The sequence below is a fragment of the Lontra canadensis genome, unplaced genomic scaffold (genome assembly GCF_010015895.1).
Source record: "Lontra canadensis isolate GAN:19392208 unplaced genomic scaffold, GSC_riverotter_1.0 scaffold227, whole genome shotgun sequence".
NCBI lineage: Eukaryota > Metazoa > Chordata > Mammalia > Carnivora > Mustelidae > Lontra > Lontra canadensis.
Genome location: NW_022631221.1, coordinates 482,553 through 504,332, shown reverse-complemented (window position 1 = coordinate 504,332; position 21,780 = coordinate 482,553). Strand labels below are relative to the sequence as shown.

Sequence of the window (21,780 nt, the reverse complement as noted above, 5' to 3'; positions counted from 1 at the left end):
AAGAAAGAAGTGTGCTAGGTAAGTTGACACAGGATCTCTAAATGTAGCTGAAAGGACTACCACTGTCTTCAAAGGTAAGATATCGTTTCTTAGATCAGGCTTCCAGGTAGAGAACTGTGTAGTGTGGGAGACAGGAAAGTGAATCACTAAGAAATTATCTCCTCAGGTTTCTATCACTGAAATTCCCCTCAGACCATCATCTAGCCTCTCTTCTCTCCTGAATGTCTTTGTGATTTCGGTCTCTCAGCCCCTTCTTCTGTCTTAGCCCCTCACTCACTTGCCTCCGTGTGCCACCTGGAGTTTGGCAGGTTGTTTTTGAAGCATAATGGCCATCCAATGTTACATTACTTTCAAAGTTAGCCTTTCCACATCATGCTTGTACCTATGATTACGTACATTTTATAATAAACTTTTAAAATTATAGATCCTTCCTCTACTCACATTACTTATATACATGGACAAATTGTTTTTACACATTAAAAAAAAAAAATCTGTCCTTCCAACTCATCATTCCATAACACCACTTCCTTCTTTCAAGTTCTCAGTTAACTTTGCCTTCCCTGCCTGTTCCTCACTATTTCCTGGGCTCTTCATGGCAAATTGGTTTTTGTCTTGTTACACTCCTGAAAAAACTACCTAAATTCCAAATCCAAATCCTTTACACAATTCATCTTACCTGTCTCACTGAAAAATTCTCTTGACTTGGCTTCTGGGACATTAAGTTCTCCAGTTTTCCAATCTCGTCTACACAGAGCAGTGAATTTCATCCTCCTAATGCAGATTTGACAGGTTTGCTTTAAAAATCTTGAAAGATCTTTCACAGCCTACAAAGTTAAACTCTGTGGCTGCGTGTTCCAGGTGTTCCCCTACCAGCTTTCCTGGCCTTTACACCACCGCTCACCTAAATACTCACTTTATTCTGGCCACGATGGCTTCCTTGCTCTTCCTCAAACATTACGGTGTTTCCTGCCTCGTTATTTCTCCTGTCCTATTTTCCTATTTTCCAAGTTTAGCCACTCTTCAAGGTCCAGCTCGAATGTTACCTCCTGCGTGAAACTAAGCTAGATGTGCCCTCTCACACTTTTCAAATACCTGTGGATGAAGGCTTACCAACACTTCTGCTCTATGGCCAAGTTTGACCTTAGGCTAACTTTCTAGCTCTGTTCCTAAGAAAAAAATATGGTGGAATATATTACTAGACAAGATCGTTGATGGTAAAATGACCTGTGATCATTTATGCTGAGAGTGGGTGAAAACTACAAATTCCTGGTGGGAAGGTAGATCTTTGTGCTTCCCTGAATTCAATGACTTGTAACTGGGGCAGGTCTCTTGGTGACCTAGAAGCTAAGTCTATGGTGTTATGACAAGAGACAGTGGCTCCTGTTGTACACGAGGCTTCTAGGCTGGCATAGCTCTGGCACCTGAACTATCATTTGTGTGTGTGTGCGTTGAACACTTCTTGGATTACTGTGTGAACTGCCATGGGGACTGCGCCAATGGAAGAGAAACACTCCATAATGCTGGGCTGGCAAGCTGTTTTATGTCTTGCATGCTTTTGATTAAACGGGTGACAAATGAAATCTATTCAGGTCTTAGGAATCTAAAAAGCTTCCTTTGACAGGCAGGGATCCATTATTTAGCTCACAGCTATTCGTTTTGGGGGGCCCTATTCACCTCAAGATCTGAGGTTAAGACCATGTCTTTTTCAGCTAGTGATAATCTCTGTGGTTATGCTGTGTGATCTGGGTGAGGGACTTGAACAATCTGAACCTATTTTCTCACCATTAATAGAAGAACAATTATTTCCAACTTCAAAGGGCTGCTGTGCGGATTAAAGATGTATGTACAATGTTTCCTAAGTAGGAAATGTTATGTCTAAGGGGTAATGTTAGGAGCTTTACACCAACACACAAATTAATCATCTTTCTTCTAAATGTACCTGTACAAACGTAATGAAATTTAACAGTTCATTTATTTTTGCCGATTCTCATTCTGATCTTTGAAAAATTAGTAAAAACAAGTTTGATAAAGGAAGGGCCAAACTGTTATGAGGCTGATGTCATACTAAGAACTGCCCCACGCTCCTTCTAACCCTGTCTGGTCTGCTGCTGGAAGGAAAACAGGCCCCAGCAGTCCCAAAGCAAATGACAGGAGTAAGATGCATAACTTGTCCAAGCAACGCCCAAGGCATTTAGTAAGGTGCTGCAAATATTTTAACCCAAGAACTGCCAGTGAAGTGAGAGAGTTAAAATCCCCCTTTTACACTCCTTTAACCTTTTAGATCACATGCTGAGAGAAGGAACATTGTCAAGAAGTATCTTAGAAATGCTCAGGTATATAAAATAAGATGGAGAAGAGAATCAAGGATTTTGTAATTTGTCTGTAGGTTTCACTTGTAGGTGGTAATGTGAAATATTATTGTATGAACAGTAATCAGACCTGTATTCCTTGTGGTTAGGAAAAGGCCAATCAATATACCAACTCTTAACAAGAGGGGAACGGTAGCTATAGCTTGGCCAAACCACTGAAGGTTTTATCAGACTTTACCTCCACGGTGAAAGTCTCCTTCTGTTCCTTTTCTGTGTGATTCTGGACGTAAATGTCTAGTTCCACATTTACTCCAGTCCTATTCTTCCTTAAGCCTTATAAAATATGATCCGAAATACTGCTTCCCTCCCTTTTGCTCTCATCACCCAAAATCTAGGACTCAGAGGTTTTCCACTTCCCTTAGAAAATAGTACTTTCCTCTGTAAGCCCAATAATAGAAACTGTATTATATCTGAGTATCAAGGGGTCCCATTCCCTCCAGATGTGCTCTAGAGTTTTTTTCCAAAAACTGAAGCCAAGATCACATCTGTTACAGAAATAAAACTATATTGGCAGGATAGACCAAATGAAAAGCAAGACAATCTGACTTACTGTTGGATCTCTTTTTTTTTTTTTTTAAGATTTTATTTATTTATTTGACAGACAGAGATCACAAGTAGATGGAGAGGCAGGCAGAGAGAGAGAGAGAGAGAGGGAAGCAGGCTCCCTGCTGAGCAGAGAGCCCGATGCGGGACTCGATCCCAGGACCCTGAGATCATGACCTGAGCCGAAGGCAGCGGCTCAACCCACTGAGCCACCCAGGCGCCCAGATCTCTTCCTTTTTCACTGAGAACATTTAAGCTTTAAAATTTGGCTGATTCACAGTGAAATATTAACCACAGCTATATGTAACTTACTAAGTTATGCCCCTTAATTCAATTTTATTTTTTAGAAGACTTTGAGAGAGAGAGAGAGCACAAGCAGGGAGGAGCAGAGGGAGAAGCAGACTCCCTGCTGAACAGAGAGCCCGATGTGGGGCTTGATCCCCAGACTTCAGGGATCAGTGATGAGGCAAAGGTAGACACTTAACCGACTGAACCACCCAGGCATGCCAAGCACCCTAATTTTTTAAAAAAGATTTTATTTATTTGACAGAGACCAGCAAGAGAGGGAGCACAGGCAGGCAAAGTGGGAGAGGGAGTAGCAGGGAGGCTCCTGCTCAGCAGGGACCCCGGGATCATGACCTGAGTTGGGGGCAGATACCTAATGACTGAGCCACCCCACTGCCCCCAAGCACCCTAATTTTAATGATCCTTTGGTACAGTGATGACATTTTTTTTAAATAAGATTTTATTTATTTATTTGATAGAGAGCACAAGTAGGCAGAGCAGCAGGCAGAGGAAGAGGGAGAAGCAGTCTCCCTGCCAAGCAGGAGCCCAACAGGAGGTTCGATCCCAGGACCCTGGGATCACGACCTGAATCAAAGTCAGCCGCTTAACTTTTGTGCCGCCCAGGTGCCCCAGTGATGACATTTCTTAATAGAAAAACTAATCTACAGATAAAGTGAGCACACAAAACTACGAACTCAGAATTTCATTCTGCATAAAATAAGAAAAATAGTTAAGGCTCTAACGTGGAAGTAGGGCTAGGGACATGGGGAAGGCCGATCACAAAGCCTCCAAAGAAAATGCCAATCTTAGGGAGTGTGTAAAGATACTGACTCTTGGTGAAGTGTGAGAACAGAAGACTTGGGGAATGTTTGCACATTTGGGATGACTGGTACAGTACAGTGTATGTTCGAGTCACAATGAGATCAACACTCTTTCCATTAAAAAAGCAAGATTATCTTGTCCTTTTCTTTGGTCTTTCCGTCATCCTCACACTTTCATACAGGAGTGGTAAATAGTGTTTAACTGCTGAAGACTATGAGAAGGGCACAAGAACCTCCCAGAAAGAGTACATTACCAAAACTAAGAACTAACCTGGCTGCTGCTGCAGACACGCTAGGTCACCAGAAAAACCCTGCATAACATTTGCATCAATAACAAGTACAAACCTTGGAGCTACAATCAAGACTTACTTATTAGCCTGGAAAAAGGAGGGGAAAGCTTGTTAGCGTCACATAAACCACAGTGAAATGTACTCAACACATACATATAAGGTTTCTCCAAATTCTTTGTGTGGCAGCCTAATGGTTTTGAAACTGATGCCTTCTAAGGAAATTCAGTGTTCAGAGACCAAGAAAAAAAACACTCAAGGGGAAAATATAACTAAAGAACATTTATTCATTTTTTTCACTAAGACTTTATCTTGAGGACATAACTAAACTGTCACCACCCCCCCACCCCAACCTGAAGAAGGGTTAGTACAGTGAATGTTATAAGCAGATATGAACAGTTTGAAGGATTGGAACCAACATTAACTGACAAACAACCTCCATCTAAATTATCATAAGAATGTTTAAGTAAAAAAAAAAAAAGGTGGGAGGGAAGGGGGCAAAGGGGGTTTCAGATTGAACAAGATTCTCACATTTCATCTAATACATTCAATCCTGGCTGGAGTATACCAAAATGGAAACAGGATTACTATAATACAAAACTTCCACTACAGCACGCTGTACACACCTGTGTTCCAAGCCCACCCCCATCCCCCTACTGCTTCCAACTCAACTATTTCCCGGCCTGTTGAGCCTGCCGACGAAGGAGCACATAGATCTTCTCTTTAATCCAGTCTTTGTTATAGGGCTGGTATGTCTGGGTATCAGCTCGGTAACTGAGAGACAGAAAGGTAGAAATAGTTATAATAGTCAATTACTATTGTGCTGTGTTTTTATTTATTTATTTTAAAAAGTTATTTATTTATTATTTATTTGATAGAGAGAGAACACAAGTAGGCAGAGCAGCAGGCAGAGAGAGGGGGGAAGCAGGCTCCCTGCTGAGCAGAGAGCCCGATGTGGGGCTCGATCCCAGGACCCTGAGATCATGACCTGAGCCAAAGGCAGAAGGCTTAACCCACTGAGCCATCCAAGCACCCTACTGTTGTGTTTTTAAAACCCTAAATTATAACTGCCCCATGATGGTACAGGTGGGCATGTTTATACATGAACTTAATGAAAACATAAAAAGAGCCACTCACATCACTGTTGAATTTTAAGTGATGTGAACTTTAGACCACCAAATACAATTTTACAGCAGAAAAAGAAACCAAGGTCTGGAAACCTTAAGTTAAATGCTCAATGTGTTACACATCTACTTCTTGACATAGTATGACCAGAAACTGTGTGTTCTTTCTCCTATCTATGGTTTCTTTATTTTTATGGTTTCTTTATTATTAAAATACAAAAACCAAACACTGGCACAAACTTGAGATTTGCTGAATTTCTTTAGAATTAACTAAAACATCTTAAAAAAACATGTTACTACTATGAAGACTTCTTCCCTATAAAGTGTTAAGGAAATCTTTTAAGAGATATCTCAGGATTTCCCCCTCTTTTAAAAAAAAAAAGAGTTTATTTATTTGAAAGAGAGTGCGCACACGAGTGCACAAGCAAGGGAAGAAGCAGAGAGGGAGAAGCAGACTCTCCGCTGAGCAGGGAGCCCAACTCAGGCTCAATGCCAGGAAGCCAGGATCATGACCTGAGCTGAACACAGAAGCGTAACTGACAGCCACCCAGGTGCCTCAGGATTTATTTTTTATTTATTTATTTTTAAAAGATTTTATTTATTTATTTGACAGAGAGAGAGCGATCACAAGTAGACAGAGAGGCAGGCAGAGCGAGAGGAGGAAGCAGGCTCCCCAACAAGCAGAGAGCCCGATGCGGGGCTCGATCCCAAGACCCCGAGATCATGACCTGAGCCGAAGGCAGAGGCTTAACCCACTGAGCCACCCAGGTGCCCCCAGGATTTGCTTTTTAAAGTAAATCATACTACAGGCTCGTACAGAATTACTGGAAGACGTAACAAGCTTCAAAATAGTTCTAATCAGAAGAGGAGGGTCAGGAGAGCCAGGACTGGCGGCATTAGCAATGAGACTCCAGTGGACTCCAGGCATCCTGAGGCCAACGTATCAATGAATAGCCAACCACTCAGGGTATCTGTACAAGACTTAGTACAAACTTTCCAGGTGACCTACCACTGAAATCTGATTGGTTAAGCATTAAAATCATTTTGGGGGTAAAAAACTAAGGCTAGAGTATAAAAAAGCAGACCATAAGTAACCGGAGATTGCACAAATACAAATCACTTCAGTGTCTCAAAGGCATGTGCACCATGTGGTAGAAACACTACATGTCATCCAAGAGACAAAGATGCACTTTGCCTTAAAAAAAATTAAAAAACCCACCAACCTTAGGGATACTTTAGAAAAACAAAATATCTAATTTATCAATTAGTACTTATCTGAATCAACTCACTTAATCCTTATTACAGCCCTATGAGTAGATACTATTTTTTAAAATTTATCTGAAAAGCAGACTCCCTGCTGAGCTAGGAGCCTGATGCAGGGCTCGATCTCAGGACCTTAGGGTCATGTCTTGAGCCAAACCAGATGCTTAACCAACTGAGCCACCTAGGTGCCCTCCTTTTTACAAAGGAGGAAACCAAAGAACAAGCAACTTACTAGTTCAGTGATTTGGGCAGGCAGTGGAAGCTTAAAACACTCCTGGACCAGAGTCCTCCCTCTTAACTACTGAGCTAGGAATCTATGCTCCAACTATTGGCATGACAGACAAACTCAAAAGAAGGAACATTTTATACCATTATCATATTCTTCCCCTGAATAGTAAGGTCAGAATCTGGTTTAATAAAAATTCATAAATCTTCTACTTTTACAAAATGCTTAACAAAATAAAATAAATTAAAGGCTTACTAGTCTCCTTTTGTTATAATGAGAAATATTCAAAAAAGTTAAATAATTTTCTCTGAATATTCTTTTTCTGTGCTTCCTAATTAAATAAGAGTTAACCTAGTCTACTTCAGATATGGTACAATAGACTACAACATTTATATCAACACTGGAGAAGAACTAAAACAAGAACAGAATTTTTTCAGAACTGTATCAGGGCGGGACAGACTTAAAATTTAGTTATTTGGGGTGGGGGAAGTGCACAGTGGGGCGGAGGAGCAGAGGAAGAGGGAGAAGCAGACACCACACTAAGCACGGAGCCCAATGCAGGGCTCAATCCTGAGTCCCTGAGATCATGACCTGAGACAAAAATCAAGAGTCAGATGCTTAACTGACTAAGCCAACTAGGTGCCCCAATAAAGCTTTCACACTGGGGCACCTGGGCGGTGGTTAAGCATCTGACTTCAGGTCAGGTCATGTTCTCAGGGTCCTGGGACTGAGTCCTGCGTAGGACTCTGTTCAGCGGGGCGTCTGCTTGACCCTCTTCCTTTGCCCCTCGCCCTCAGTTGTGCTGTCACTCATGTTCTCTCTTAAATAAATAAAATCTTTAAAAACAAAAAACAGTGCTCGCTTCGGCAGCACATATACTAAAAACTGGAACGATACAGAGAAGATTAGCATGGCCCCTGCACAAGGATGACACGCAAATTCATGAAGCGTTCCATATTTTTGCCCTGCATCGGGCTCTCTGCTCGGCAGGGAGCCTGCTTCCCTCTCTCTCTCTGCCTGCCTCTCTGCCTACTTGTGATCTCCCTCTGTCAAACAAATAAAATCTTAAAAAAAAAATAAATAAATAAAAAATAAAACCAAAAAACAATAAATAAAAACCCCTTTAATAATATATTTCATTAAAGACCAGACCTCAATCACTGGAATGTTTTGAGTTAGCTAAGTAAAACTCAAATATTCCAACAAAATACAAGTTTTCAACAGGAGTCACTGGTGAAACAGCAAGTCCTGGTCGGGCCCCAGCTATAATCCAGGAGTCACATGAAGTGCCTGTGAGTAAGACATATATATTTCAAAAACATATTTGCTCCTAGGAAGTATCTGGCATGTAATATTTAAGCACCTCATTATAAGGTATAAAGATCATCTCATTATAGGTATTCTCATTTTTCCTTTGTCATGAAAACAGAGTCATCTTAGTTTTAACCCAAAGTCAACTGCTTTAGGACAAAGACTTTGAGGGAGAAAAAAAATAAACAAAAAACAAAAAAACTAAAACCAAACCAAACCCAAAACAAAACAAAAAAACCCAAAAACCCCACCCAAAAAACAAATGACTTTGGTTTAAGAAACCAAGATCAGGACTTTGAACTTCTTAGCATTCTCTCTGTATACCAATTGCCATCAATTAGCAAAATTCTCAAGCTTCTCCTGCGCCGTTTATGTTGCCAAATTAACTTACCAGCCATATGTAGATGAAATATCACTACATAGTAGTCAAAATGCAAAGACCAGTGTCAGGCATAGAGTGACCACACAATACCATAAATCACCTCAAACGGCTGGATGAACAACAGAAAAATTCACCTTAAGAGATATGGTGGCTAATACTTACACAAGGCAGCTGAGGTCTGCCAGATCGTCAATAAAATCAAACAACTGACTGATATCATATGTGATAGAGGGGCTGTTGGGATTCATTCTCTTCAGATGTTCTTCATACATTTTACAAACACCTATGAGAGGAGAAAAAACAAGATCTTACAACTGCATAAACTTTAGATATGAACAGCATATATATAACAAATATATAGCAATGCCATAGTATTTTTTTAAGGATTTAACTTTCTAAAGTAATCTCTACACCCAATGTGGGGCTTGAGCCTACAACCCTGAGATCAAGAGTCGCGTGCTCCATTGACTGAACCAGTCAGGGACCTCCATAATACTTTATTTTTATAAAGTTAGGCTGGGAGCGGGACGCCTGGGTGGCTCCGCCGGTTAAGCCACTGTCTTCGGCTCAGGTCATGATCCCAGGGTCCTAGGATCAAGCTTCACATCGGGCTCCTTGCTTACTGCTTCTCTCTCCGCCTCTGCCTGCCTCTCCGCCTGCTTGTGCACACGCTTACTCTCTCTCTGACAAATAAGTAAGTAAATAAATAAATGAAATCTTAAAGAAAAAAAAAAGTTAGGCTTGGAAAAGAACAGTAAGTTGGTCACTTTCGTTTTAGTTTGGCACTAGCAAATTTCTTTTAATTTTATCTATTTGCCAGAATGTTCAGTATTTTATGCCTTAATAATAAAATGATTACTTCAAGCCACTAGTTCTAAAAGAACTTTAAAAGCTTGTCATATGAGAGTTCAAACAAGTGATGACAGTGTGGGTCTTACCAGGTTTTTCAATAAACAAATATTCCTAAAGACTCAGAATAAATAAAGAAAAACAGCACATTTGGGAATGAAGGATGACAAACAGGCTTTTCTATCCCGCTTTCAAATTTTGATACAATGCAAAAACAAATGAACAAAAAACTGGCACCCAGGAAGAGATTATGTTAAGAGTACTTTACTTAAGAGACGGGACTCTGGATTCAGAGACTTGAATTCTAGCTCTGTCCTTTACTAACGACTCCGTCCCCAGAACCCTACTTGTCAAATGGTGAGGATAACAATATTCTTGATGGAGCTATAGTGAAGGTTTTGCAAAACGGTGCATATAAAAGCATTATTAGCACGTGTAAGTGCATGTAAGTACACAAATATAAATCATAAAAACAATAAAATGAACGAAGTCACTGATAGCAAACACACATTAATTATCTAAAGAGGACATTAATTTTTTTTTAAAGATTTTATTTATTTATTTGACAGATATCACAATTAGGCAGAGAGGCAGGCAGAGAGAGGGGGAAGCAGGCTCCCTGCTGAGAAGAAAGCCCGATGTGGGGCTCGATCCCAGGACCCTGGGATCATGACCTGAGCTGAAGGCAGAGGCTTTAACCCACTGAGCCACCCAGGCGCCCCGACATTATTTAATTTTTATTCAGTGACATACTCTTGTTCCCACACAATGGAAAAATAACCTTTTCTGTCAATTCCCACTAACAAATGCTTTTAATACCACTATGATGAATGAACAAGCGAATAAATGTCATCTGGTAAAACATGTTTTATCCTTTACACTCAGGTCCTTCATGTACCTATAAACTTAGTAAATTTCCCAATAGAAAGTAATATTATAAAAAAAAAGTATGGGGTGCCTGGGTGGCTCAGTGTGTTGAGCCTCTGCCTTCAGCTCGGGTCATGATCCCAGGGTCCTGGGATTGAGCCCCACATCGGGCTCTCTGCTTAGCAGGGAGCCTGCTTCTCCCTCCCCCTCTGCCTACCTCTCTGCCTTCTTGTGCTCTCTCTGTGTCAAATAAATAAATAAGTAAAATCTTAAAAAATTAAAAAAATTAAAAAAAAGAAGTAATATTCAACTAAAGATCTATGAAAAGCTCTCGAGTTAGGGTTTTTGACTGGTACGGCACACCACACTGTGATCCGAGAGATCACTCATGAGTTACTGAACAGAAAGGTCGAAGTAGAAAGGAAATAAAAATCAGCAAAATGGGTGTCCGCCAGTGGTGTGCCTCGGCCCGCTCATGTGGGAGCCGTCGCTGCTGCTGTCCTCCTGCCCTCCCGGCAGCCATCATGTTGGCGCTCAACTCCCGCCTGCTGGACTGGTTTCGCGCACTCTTCTGGAAAGAGGAGATGGAGCCGATGCTGGTGGGGCTGCAGTACTCGGGCAAAACCACCCTCGTCCGTCAATGTCATCGCGTCAGGTCAGTTCAGCAAAGATATGGTACCCACAGTGGGCTTTAACATGAAGAAAGTAACTAAAAGTAACATCACAATAAAGATTTGGGACATAGGAGGACAATCCCGATTCCGGAGCATGTGGGAACGGTAATGCAGAGGAGTCAATGCCATTGTTTATAGGACAGATGCGGCGGATCGTGAAAAGATAGAAGCCTCTCAAAATGAACTACATAATCTTCTAGATAAACCACAATTACAAGGAATTCCAGTGCTAGTACTTGGAAAACAAGAGAGATCTTCCTAATGCCTTGGATGAGAAACAGCTAACTGAAAAAATGAACCTGTCTGCTATTCAGGATAGAGAAATTTGCTGCTATTCAATTTCTTGCAAAGAAAAGGATAATACAGATTCACACTTCAGTGGCTTATTCAACACTCAAAATCTAGAAGAAGCTGAAGCATCTCCTGAAGTCTTCCGGTCCTTCCTGGCTATAATCCTGGAATTACTGTCCATTCCTCTGAAGTACTTCCCAGAATACCGTCCTTCGAAACCCAAGAAATTGTCTTTTCCAGAGTTTATTTCTCTTGTGCACTGCTGAAGGTGTGTATCCCTACTCTCTCATAAAGAATCAGCTAGAGTTGTCATGATAAAGTCAGCACACACAGAAAAGCTTCTTATACATACTTGTCTCAAACAGTGCGTAGAGCCTTTTTAAAAACAAAACAAAACAAAAAACACACAAAACACTTGACCATCTTAAATCAAGAAAATGGCATATTTCTGCTCTGGTCTTCCCAGGCCAGACTTTCATACTGGTTTTCAGTAAATGTCTATGGTATTTCATTGTAGAATCCATTCGCTTAATACTAATACTGACTTGATACAACAGGACGTTTCTAGTGCCACACGGTATTTAGGAAACCTTCAGCTTGACTCATGGGATATAAACATAATGTTTACATATCTCACAAACGCATGTGAAATGTATAACTACACCTTAGGAATTTTAAAAAATGGTCAGCAAGGAGTGAGCTGAGGCACCAGATCAGTGTTGTTATGGTTTTTTACACTGGTGAGATTGTATATGAATTTTTAAAACATCTGCTTTCTGAGAATTCTTCATCACAGATAGCAGTTGGGGATATGAGAGGAACTAAGGCATGCTGTTGTATATCTGTCCAGATCATTAATTCTCTATTTTGTCTTCTTTTTCTTTTTCTCTTTTTCGGGGTTGGGGGGGCACGGAGCTCAACACACTTTTTTAAAGGGTTGGGAATTGAAGATTTTCTCAAAGGCTTTCATGGATTTAGAGCATTCCAACCAATGTAATAAAATGTGTTAAGAATGTCAGACTTTGGGGCGCCTGGGTGGCTCAGTGGGTTAAAGCCTCTGCCTTCAGCTCAGGTCATGATCCCAGGGTCCTGGGATCGAGCCCCGCATCGGGCTCTCTGCTCAGCCGGGAGCCTGTTTCCTCCTCTCTCTCTGCCTGCCTCTCTGCCTACTTGTGATCTCTGTCTGTCAAATAAATAAATAAATAAATAAATAAAAAAGAAAGAAAAAAAGAATGTCAGACTTTGTTCAAACACCTGTTTGTTCCTTTTACCTCTAGTCATTAAATCACTGCTGCTTCATGACACTCTAACTCTCGACTTTTTATATCCAGCCTGCTTCCCTTTCTCTCTGCCTGCTTGTGATCTCTGTCAAATAAATAAATAAAATCTTAAAAAAAAAAAAAGAAAAGAAAAGAAAAAAGAAAACAGCTCCATGTACAACAGCATCAAAAAATAAAATTCTTTGGCGGTGGGGGGGGGGGGGACGCCTGGGTGGCTCAGTGGGTTAAGCCTCTGCCTTCGGCCTAGGTCATAATCTCAGGGTCCTGGGATGGATCCCTGCATCAGGCTCCCTGCTCAGCAGGAAGCCTGCTTCTCCCCTCTCTCTCTGCCTGCTGTTCTGCCTACTTGTAATCTGTCTCTCTGTGTGTCAAATAAATAAATAAAATCTTGAAATAAAATAAAATTCTTTGGAATAAATTTAATGAAAAAAGCACAGAACATACACTGAAAACTACAAAATGTAGTTTTCTACATTTACTGAAAGTAAAGATTTCAAGTATTTGAAGATCTAGTATTCATGGATCATGAGACTTAATATTAAGATGGTAATGCTCCACAGGGACACCTGGGTGGGTCATTTAAGCATCCAACTCTTGATTTCGGCTCAGGACACGATTTCAGGGTTCTGAGATCTGAGCCCCTCATCAGTCTCCTGGTTCAGCAAGGAATCTGCTCCCCACCCCCACTCATGCTCTCTAATAAATAAATAAATCTTAAAAAAAAAAAAAAAAAAAAGAAGATGGTAATGACCTCCAAAATGATCTATAAATTCAATGTAATCTCTATCAAAATCCAACCCAGTTTTGCGGAAATTGACAAGCTGATCTTAAATTTGATATGAAAATACAAGAAGCCCAGGATAACCCAAAGGATCTTGAAAAAGAACAAAGATGGAAGACTCACAATTACCAATTTCAAAACTTACTATGAAACTACAGTAACAAAGAGTGTAGTACTGCTTCTACATTAAGTATGGGTATATAGATCAATGGAAAAGAAAAGAGGGTCCGCAAATAAACCCTCACATTTATAGTCAATTTCTTTTTTCTTTTTTTTTTAAGATTTTTTAATTTATTTGACAGACAGAGATCACAAGTAGGCAGAGAGGCAGGCAGAGAGAGACAGGGGGAAGCAGGCTCCCTGATGAGCAGAGAGCCCGACGTGGGGCTTGATCCCAGGACTCTGGGATCATGACCTGAGCAGAAGGCAGAGGCTTTATTTAACCCACTGAGCCACCCAGGTGCCCCAGTCAATTGCTTTTTGACCAGGATACAAAGACAAAACTTGAAAAGAAAGAACAGTCTTTTCAACAAATGGTGCTATGACAGCTGGAGAGTCACATGCAAAAGAATAAAGTTGGGCCCACACTTCACATCATAAATGGCCCAGAGACTTAACTGTAAGAGCCCAAACTATAACACTCCTGAAAGAAAATACAGGCACAGATTTTCATGACTTTGAACAAGGCAATGGATTCTCAGATATGGCACCAAAACCATTAGAAGAAAAAAAATAAATTGGAGTTCATCAAAATTTAAACCTTTTGTGCTTCAAAGGGCACTATTAAGAAAGTGAAAAGACAAGCCACAGACTGAGAGAAAATCTCCGCAAAACATATATCTGATATAGGACTAGCATCCAAAATATACAAAGAACTCATAAAACTCATCAATCAAAAAAAACAAACACCTCAATTAAAAAGTGGGCAAGGGATCTGAACAGATAGCTCACCAAGGAAGATAAACAGATGGCAAATAAGCATGATGAAAAGATACTCAACATCATGTCTTTAGAAAACTACAAATTAAAACGAGGTATCACTATCTACCTATTAGAATGACAGACATCCGAAACAATGACAGCACCAAATGCTGTGAAGGATGTGGAGCAATGGGGATTCTCATTCCCATTGGTGAGGGTGAGGATGCTGGTGAGGATGCAGCATGGTACAGCCACATCTGAAGACAGTTTGTCAGCTTTTTACAAAGTTAAACACAATCTTACCATATGATGCAACAATCACATTCCTCAGTATTTACCCAAAGGGGCTGAAAATAGGTCCACACAGAAACCTGCACTCAAATGTTTGTAGCAGCTTTATCATAACTGCCAATACCAGAAGCAATCACTATGTCCTTCAGTAGGTAAATGGATAACCAAACTGTGGTATTTCCAAATGATGGATCACTCAGCAATAAAAAGAAAAGAGCTTTCAGGCCATCAAAAGATACTGAAGATTCTTAAAAGTACACTCTCTTGGGGGCACCTGGGTGGCTCCACTGGTTAAATGTCTGACTTCGGCTCAGATCATGGTCTCAGGGCCCTGAGAATCCCTGCTCTGCAGGGAGTCTGCTTGTCTCTCTCCCTCTGCCCCTCCCCTGGCTTGTGCTCTAATTAATTAATTAATTAATTCTTTAAAAACAAACAAAAAACCACTATTTTGTGAAAAAGCCAACTTGAAAAAGCTGTACACTGTAGAACTTCAACTACATGACATTCTGGACAGGTGGTGATGCTACGGAGACATTAAACAGATCAGTGGCTGCCAGAAGTTTAGGGGAAGGAACAGGTGAAGCACTAGAGATTTTTAGGTCAGTAAATGATAGATGCCTGTGATTATATAAGCCAAAACCCATAAAATGTCTGAAGCAAAGGCTGGACACTAATGTAAACTATGGCCTTTTAGTCAATAATAACATATCAGTACTGGTTCTACAATTGTAACTAATGTACCACAGTGAAACAGGAGGTAAGTGGTAGGGGAAACTAGAAGGACAAGGTAGAGAAGAAAGGGTGTGATGGAATTCTTTGTACTTTTCAACTTTCCTATAAACTTACAACTACTGGAAAGAAACTAAATCTATTAATTTAAAAAGACATGGAAGAACCTCAAATGCATACTGCTGAGTGAAATAAGCCAGTCTGAAAGGGCTACATATAGTAATGATTCCAATTCTATGACATTCTGGAAAAGGCAAAACTAAGGAGGTGATAGTTAGACCAACAGTTGTCAGAGGCAAAGGGTGAACTGGGGAGGAGGGATGAACAGATTGAGACAGGGATTTTTAGGGTAATTGAAAATTGTTCTGTAGGATACTGTACCAATAGGTATATGTTATGCATTTGGTCAAACCCAAAGAACTGTACAACATTAAGAATGAGCTTTAGTTAATAATGACAGACTTTAGTTAATAGTAGACTTTAGTTAGTAATAATAACAGACTTTAGTTAGTCACTGTATCCACACTGGGTTCATGGGGCACCTGGGTGACTCAGTTGGTTAAGCATCTGCCTTTGGCTCAGGTCATGATCTCAGGGTCCTGGAATCAAGCCCCATGTCCGGCTCCCTGCTCAGCAGGTAGTCCGCTTCTCCCTCTGCCCCACCCCCTGCTTGTGCTTGCATGCTCTCTCTCAAATAAATAATCCTTAAAAAAAATATTGGGTTTATCAACTGTAACAAACATACCACACCAAGGTCTTATTAATGGGGGAAACTGTGGAGGTGGGGAAAGGAAGTACATGGGAACTTTGTATTTTCTGTTTTCTTCTGTAAATCTTAAACTACTCTAGAAATAAAGCGCATTAATTAAAAAGAAAAAAATAGGCTTCACTAAAATCAGCATAGGTTGGCAGGGTACTGCAGAAGCGAAGACATGGTAATATAGTTAAGGCCCTAATGTGCCAAGGCAGCACATGCACAAAGTCCACCATAATGGTCAGCAGAGAAAGGGTCCTGAAAAGGAAGGAAGAATAAGAGCTGCTCTTCTTTTAAAATTAAGAGAATCTGCAATCAGGAAGGCATGGTGCCAACTACCTAGATGTCTCTAATTATTACTAGTTTTTTTTTCCCACAGATCTACCCATTGTTGGCTTTATAAGGACAGATTTTAAGGCTAACCCAGTTAGTTTTGGATAATCAATAAATTCAGAGACATGCCCAGCAGCAAAAACAGAATATAAAAGCTTTATAGGAAGAAATAAATAATGGACAACTTGCTAAAAAAGGGTGCAGAATGTGCACAACTGGTTTACTTGATATGATGATTAAATGTAAGGATGAATCCAATTTGTGATGATCCAATCTATACCCTCTCATCTAATGGTTTACTGAGTAAAGAAACGTTAAGGGCTAATAGTTCCCTTCAGGGTGGTGTCAGCTTATCAAATGCACAATAAATTATACTTACTTGGTTCCATTTGCTTTTATTCTCTGAGCTAATTTTTAGTTTCTAACACTCTGATGGAGTATAACCAAACCTCAACAACTTTTAATGGTTATTTGTTCAATGACCAGACTAATAGGTTCTGAAGATATCCCTAGAGCCTGTCTTAACAACTCTCTAGTGCTTGAGTTTAACCACAATACATAAGGAGTAACTGATATTTACATATCACAATAAACAATGGGATATTAACATAACAAAGGGAGGCTTCAGAAAGTCATTCATTGTAATCATGAGCTGGATAAAAAAATATTTGCAGCAGAAAGATAATATATATAATCAATGCTTGAACATTCAACAAATAAGGTCCTTAATATCTTCCGTCCCTGTTCAAATTAATAATTCAAGAAGTCTGGAGAAAAAACAAGCCCAGTTCCTAAATGAGACATGTTCTAATGTGAATGTCAGGAAAACAAAAATAAAAACTCTTGATTAGTGTTTAAACTCACCCTCCATGCATTCATTCACAGATTCATAGTCAGCGTAAGTTCTGCCTTCTGGCCTCTTGGTAGGCTGTACCAGCAAAATGGTGTGAGACTGCAGGGGGAAAAGTGATTTCAACATAAATTTCCAACTCATATTTGAGAAATTCATAGTATGATGTAAAATCCTCAGCCATGACACAATGACCATTGGTTATTAAAACATTATTAATTAGGGTGCTCGTCCTACATTTATGCCTTTGTGCAAGTGTGGTGTCAGAAGGTGGACTGCCAGCTTCTCCCTAAGGTCTCTTCTCTGTAAGGTCTCCAAGTCCTTAAGGGCTGCTTTCTCCAACTGCTGGACCTACTGCATGTAAGCATTCAGCATAAACTACGTTGTACTGTTTTTTTCTTTCCTATCATTCTCCCCAGCCAGATCATAAACGCACTTAGTTTTCTATCTCTACTGGTCACTTTCTATCTCTAGCCTTATTAAGTCTCTTAATAAAAACTCAGATGGGGGTGCCTGGGTGGCTCAGTGGGTTAAAGCCTCTGCCTTAGGCTCAGGTCATGATCCCAGGGTCCTGGGATTGAGCCCCGCATTGGGCTCTCTGCTTGGCGGGGAGCCTGCTTCCTCCCCTCTCTCTCCGCCTGCCTCTCTGCCTACTTATGATCTCTCTCTGTCAAATAAATTAATAAAATCTTAAAAAAAAATAAAAAATAAAAACTCAGTTGGAAGCTGATAAAAGTAGAAAAGGAGAAACACTATTATGACTGTAAGCACTGGATCTGATTTATGTTTTTTCCAACCTTGGCACAACAGTGGAGTCACCTCTTAGCCAGGACTTAGACTCCAGCGTGAAGGCAGAAGATAAATGGGCAGTATAAAATTAATAGAGTTAACATTACCCTAGAAAAACCATTAAACTATTCACCCAGTAGATGACTCACCTTAGAGTCTCAAAACCACATTAAAAAAAAAAAAAGATTTTATTCATTTATTTGACAGAGAGCACAGCAGTGTTGAGCAGCAGGCAGAGGGAGAGGAAGAAGCAGGCCCACCGAGCAGGGAGCCCAACATGGGGCTCAATCCCAGGGGATCGTGACCTGAGCCGAAGGCAGAGGCTTTAACCCGATAAGCCACGCAGGTGCCCCAAATCACAAATTTTAAACACTAGAATCCCACAAAATAGATGACCACACTGTGATAACTGTGAATATGCCTCCAACAGCAGACAGACTTAACATCTTCCACCTCATCCTGCTCAGTGGGGGACACATTTTTGTTAGTGGGTCTATTTCACAGTTTCTCAATCTCTGCACTTAATACAATCTGGGCTTGAAGGGCTCCCCTTACAGAGGCAGAGTCCGGTGCATTGCAGGATGTTTAGAAGCATCCCTGGCTCATTCCCACTAAATACCGTAGCACTTGAACCCCCTGCTCCTTCCTGCACAAGACTGTGACAACCAAAAATGTCTCCAACTACCGGTCTATTGAAATTATGGCCCCTTCCAATCTTTTGCCAAGTGTGTAAGGTCAATTAATTAAATCCAAGTATGATGCAACCTCACTGTAAACACAATCCTCCAACTATTCATATTTTTCTCTTTTACTTTTTGGGGTCCCAAAAATCCTTTATGGCAGGTCCCCCAAGCTGTTCTGAAGTGATAAGCATTTTTAAGCATCAAGATATTGGAACTGAATAGTTGAGGCCTAGAGTTTCTGAATAAGCATCAAAAAAACCCAGTACTCTGAACACTATATAAAAAGCAAATAAATTGTTCATATTCCTCCCTCCCGATCAAGAACCAACTCACTCTGATGAAAACCTTTTTTCCCCCCAAAGATTTTATTTATTTATTTGACAGAGAGAAAGTGACAGCGAGAGGGAAGAGGGAGAAGCAGGCTTCCCGAGGAGCAGAGAACCCAATGTAGGGCTCAGTCCCAGGACGGGGGGATCATGACCTGAGCTGAAGGCAGACGCTTAACGACTGAGCCACCAGGCGCCCCTGATGAAAAGTATGAGAGGTTGTGAGATAAAAATAGACGTTGGTGACAAGAGATGAAGGGTAATTTTCACCTATAATGACCTGAGCAGTCAAGGCCTTTGTTAAACAGGCATTATAAACCACAGAAAGCCTTTTATTAGATTGTTACACAGCATTTTTTCTAAGTCACGTACTCAAAAAACAGTAGTTATGATGGGGGTCACATGTTGAGAAGAAAATAATTTTACAGAAACCACACTAGCATTCCAGCAGTATGGCTCTCGCTCTGTACATTAGCCACACCCGTTGCTACTATATTAATTTTGTTCTCATTCTAATGCAAATTGAGGGACTAATTTACTTAAAAGAGTAAAGATATGGAAATGGCTATTCACTACGCTAATTTTTACATCTAGTCTTAAAATGAACCTCTGACAAAGCTCAGTATTATCAATACTTACTACGCAAAGACGAGGATTAAAAACTAAGAACAAAAAAAATGACTAAATTTACAAATCTGTAACCAAAACGAGGATTATTTTTAAGTGGCAGTGCTTTCTTATTAACATTTTAAGATCATAAAACTTCCCAAATCAGTTTTGATCACCTTCTTCTTTCTGGAGCTATTTTCGAAGCCATTTGGTTTTATTAAAAAACAAATACATATGCACAATATAAGTACATACAAGCATATACATAGGTATTTAAATTTCTCACAATAGAAAAATAAAATTGCAAAACCTAAATCAGGAAGAGGTATACAGAATTACCTTAGCAAAATCCTTATTCTCTCTGATTACCAGGCACAAGTGAATTACTTTAACGAATAATCTTGCGTTACTAACTTTTTAAAAGTCTCACACACATGAACTCTAAGAATCATTCTACTGCTACAAAACAATATAGACGATTTGCCCATAGCTTCAAATGCTTCTCCCAAACTACCAAAACAAAACAAAAACAATAAAAACCAAAAAACTCCTGCACCTAAAGTTTTTATTTTTAAGAAAGCCAAAGGTATTTAAGACCATTGAACCAGGGGTGCCTGGGTGACTCAGTGGGTTAACTCCTCTGCCTTGGGCTTGGGTCATGGTCTCCGGGTCCTGGGATGGAGCCCCACGTCGGGCTCTCTGCTCAGCAGGGAGCCTGCTTCCCCCCTCTCTCTGCCTACTTGTGATCTGTCTGTCAAATAAATAAATAAAATCTTAAAAAAAAAAAAGATCATTGAACCAATAATTATTTGTTTTATACACAAATTCTAATTTTTAATGCTACTTGGATTGAGAAGGAATTATCACTGATATTTGCCCAATAAGAATGGGTTATTAATTGCAGTCACTTCCTGAGATTTTAAGCATCAAAACACAATACCAAATAGTGACATAAAAGGCAGGGAAAGAAGGAAACTCAGATGAAAACACTTGTCCAAGGTCACATTGTTAGTTACCACAAAAGAAGAACTGGAAACCCAGTCTCTTAACTCCTGGTGGTTCTCTGGGAAACCATGCTTGATCAAACACTGAAACGTCTCAACTCAGAAAAGTACAACCTCAAAAAGTTCCGTGCGAACAACAGCTGTGTAACTTGTTAACAGTAACTGCAGCAATCAGAAAACGAAAGCTGAAGTGTGGAAGTAGCCATGATTCCTCATGATCCCTGTGGACCATCTCCTTTTTGGTGAAATATAATAAAAAATGCAAACAAAATACCCACTCACTCCACTACCACCCCGATCAGATCTGAAGGAACCTGGAACCCTCAGCTAAGCCTATCTTTTCCGCTTTCAGTCCCAAGAGAATGAGTACGAACAAGACTGAGGGCTGGGAGAAAGGCCAGATCAGGCAACTGGGGTCTTGAAAAAGAGAAAAACACGTTACGTGTATATTTAAAGGCAGAGCACAGAAAAGCAAAAGAGAGGAGTTGAGAAAGCACACACAAAGCAAAGACGATCCCTCCCGGCCCACACGCTGGGTGTAGTACACTCAATCTGTCAGCTCTGGGGACAGGTTTGTCAGACATCCCTCGGCCATTGTTCCCACACTGGGCCAGGGAGTATGGAGGGAAAGAGCAGCATCCCCACGCCTGCCTCTACCAAGGAGCAACTGGGACAAAGCGCATCCTCCACACCGCACGGCTCGCCGGAGCCCGCAGGCGGGCGCGCAAACGCAGGGCGGACCCGGGCTCCGGGGCCTAGTGCCAGGCCAAGCGTGTCCGCCGCGGGAAGGGGAAGGGTCCAGTCACAAACTGGTGGGCCAGGGAGCTGCACGCTCAACCTGGATGGGGTGGGGAAAAGATGTATAGGGTTGGGATCTCCCCAAAGGCCGGGGAATCGGGGAGCCGCTGAGGCCTTTCTCACCATCGCGCCAAACTCTCTCGCTGCAGCCGCTGCCGACACCGCCGCCGCACACGAGCTTAGCCGCAACGCCGCCAACAGCCAATCCCCGCGAGAGGAGCCGCCGGAAGTCGTCAGAAACGCACCGCGAAAGAGCCTTTTGGACCATAGAGGCGCATACATTTCCGGCAGCTAGAGCGGATACTGACTCTGTCTCAGCCATCTTGGATAAGGGCGATGA

The 21,780-nt window shown here is 40.9% G+C and overlaps 1 protein-coding gene, 1 non-coding gene and 1 pseudogene across 2 annotated transcripts; 2 read left to right on the top strand and 1 right to left on the bottom strand.

Annotated features, from left to right (window-relative positions):
* Positions 1–4,567: 4,567 nt before the first annotated feature.
* ERH (ERH mRNA splicing and mitosis factor) lies at positions 4,568–21,737 on the bottom strand. The gene is made up of 4 exons (XM_032849401.1): positions 21,564–21,737; positions 17,246–17,333; positions 8,774–8,894; positions 4,568–5,079 (listed from the first exon to the last, which is right to left on the bottom strand). Exons 1-4 carry the CDS (start codon positions 21,720–21,722, stop codon positions 4,977–4,979), a joined length of 471 nt encoding a protein of 156 aa, XP_032705292.1. The 5' UTR covers positions 21,723–21,737; the 3' UTR covers positions 4,568–4,976.
* Positions 7,773–7,880, top strand: LOC116862226. The gene has a single exon (XR_004381611.1). It is a non-coding gene; the product is annotated as a U6 spliceosomal RNA (small nuclear RNA).
* LOC116862222 lies at positions 10,837–11,416 on the top strand (annotated as a pseudogene).
* Positions 21,738–21,780: the final 43 nt, after the last annotated feature.

What these genes read in the sequence shown, in the direction of transcription:
- ERH (XM_032849401.1), bottom strand. Translation starts at nt 21,722, where the DNA reads ATGTATGCGCCTCTATGGTCCAAAAGGCTCTTTCGCGGTGCGTTTCTG. An exon ending in TGTGAATGAATGCATGGAGG is followed by an intron (nt 8,895 to 17,245) that starts GTGAGTTTAAAC and finishes CTCCTCTCATAG; the next exon opens with GTGTTTGTAAAATGTATGAA. An exon ending in GCAGACCTCAGCTGCCTTGT is followed by an intron (nt 5,080 to 8,773) that starts GTAAGTATTAGC and finishes TCTGTCTCTCAG; the next exon opens with TTACCGAGCTGATACCCAGA.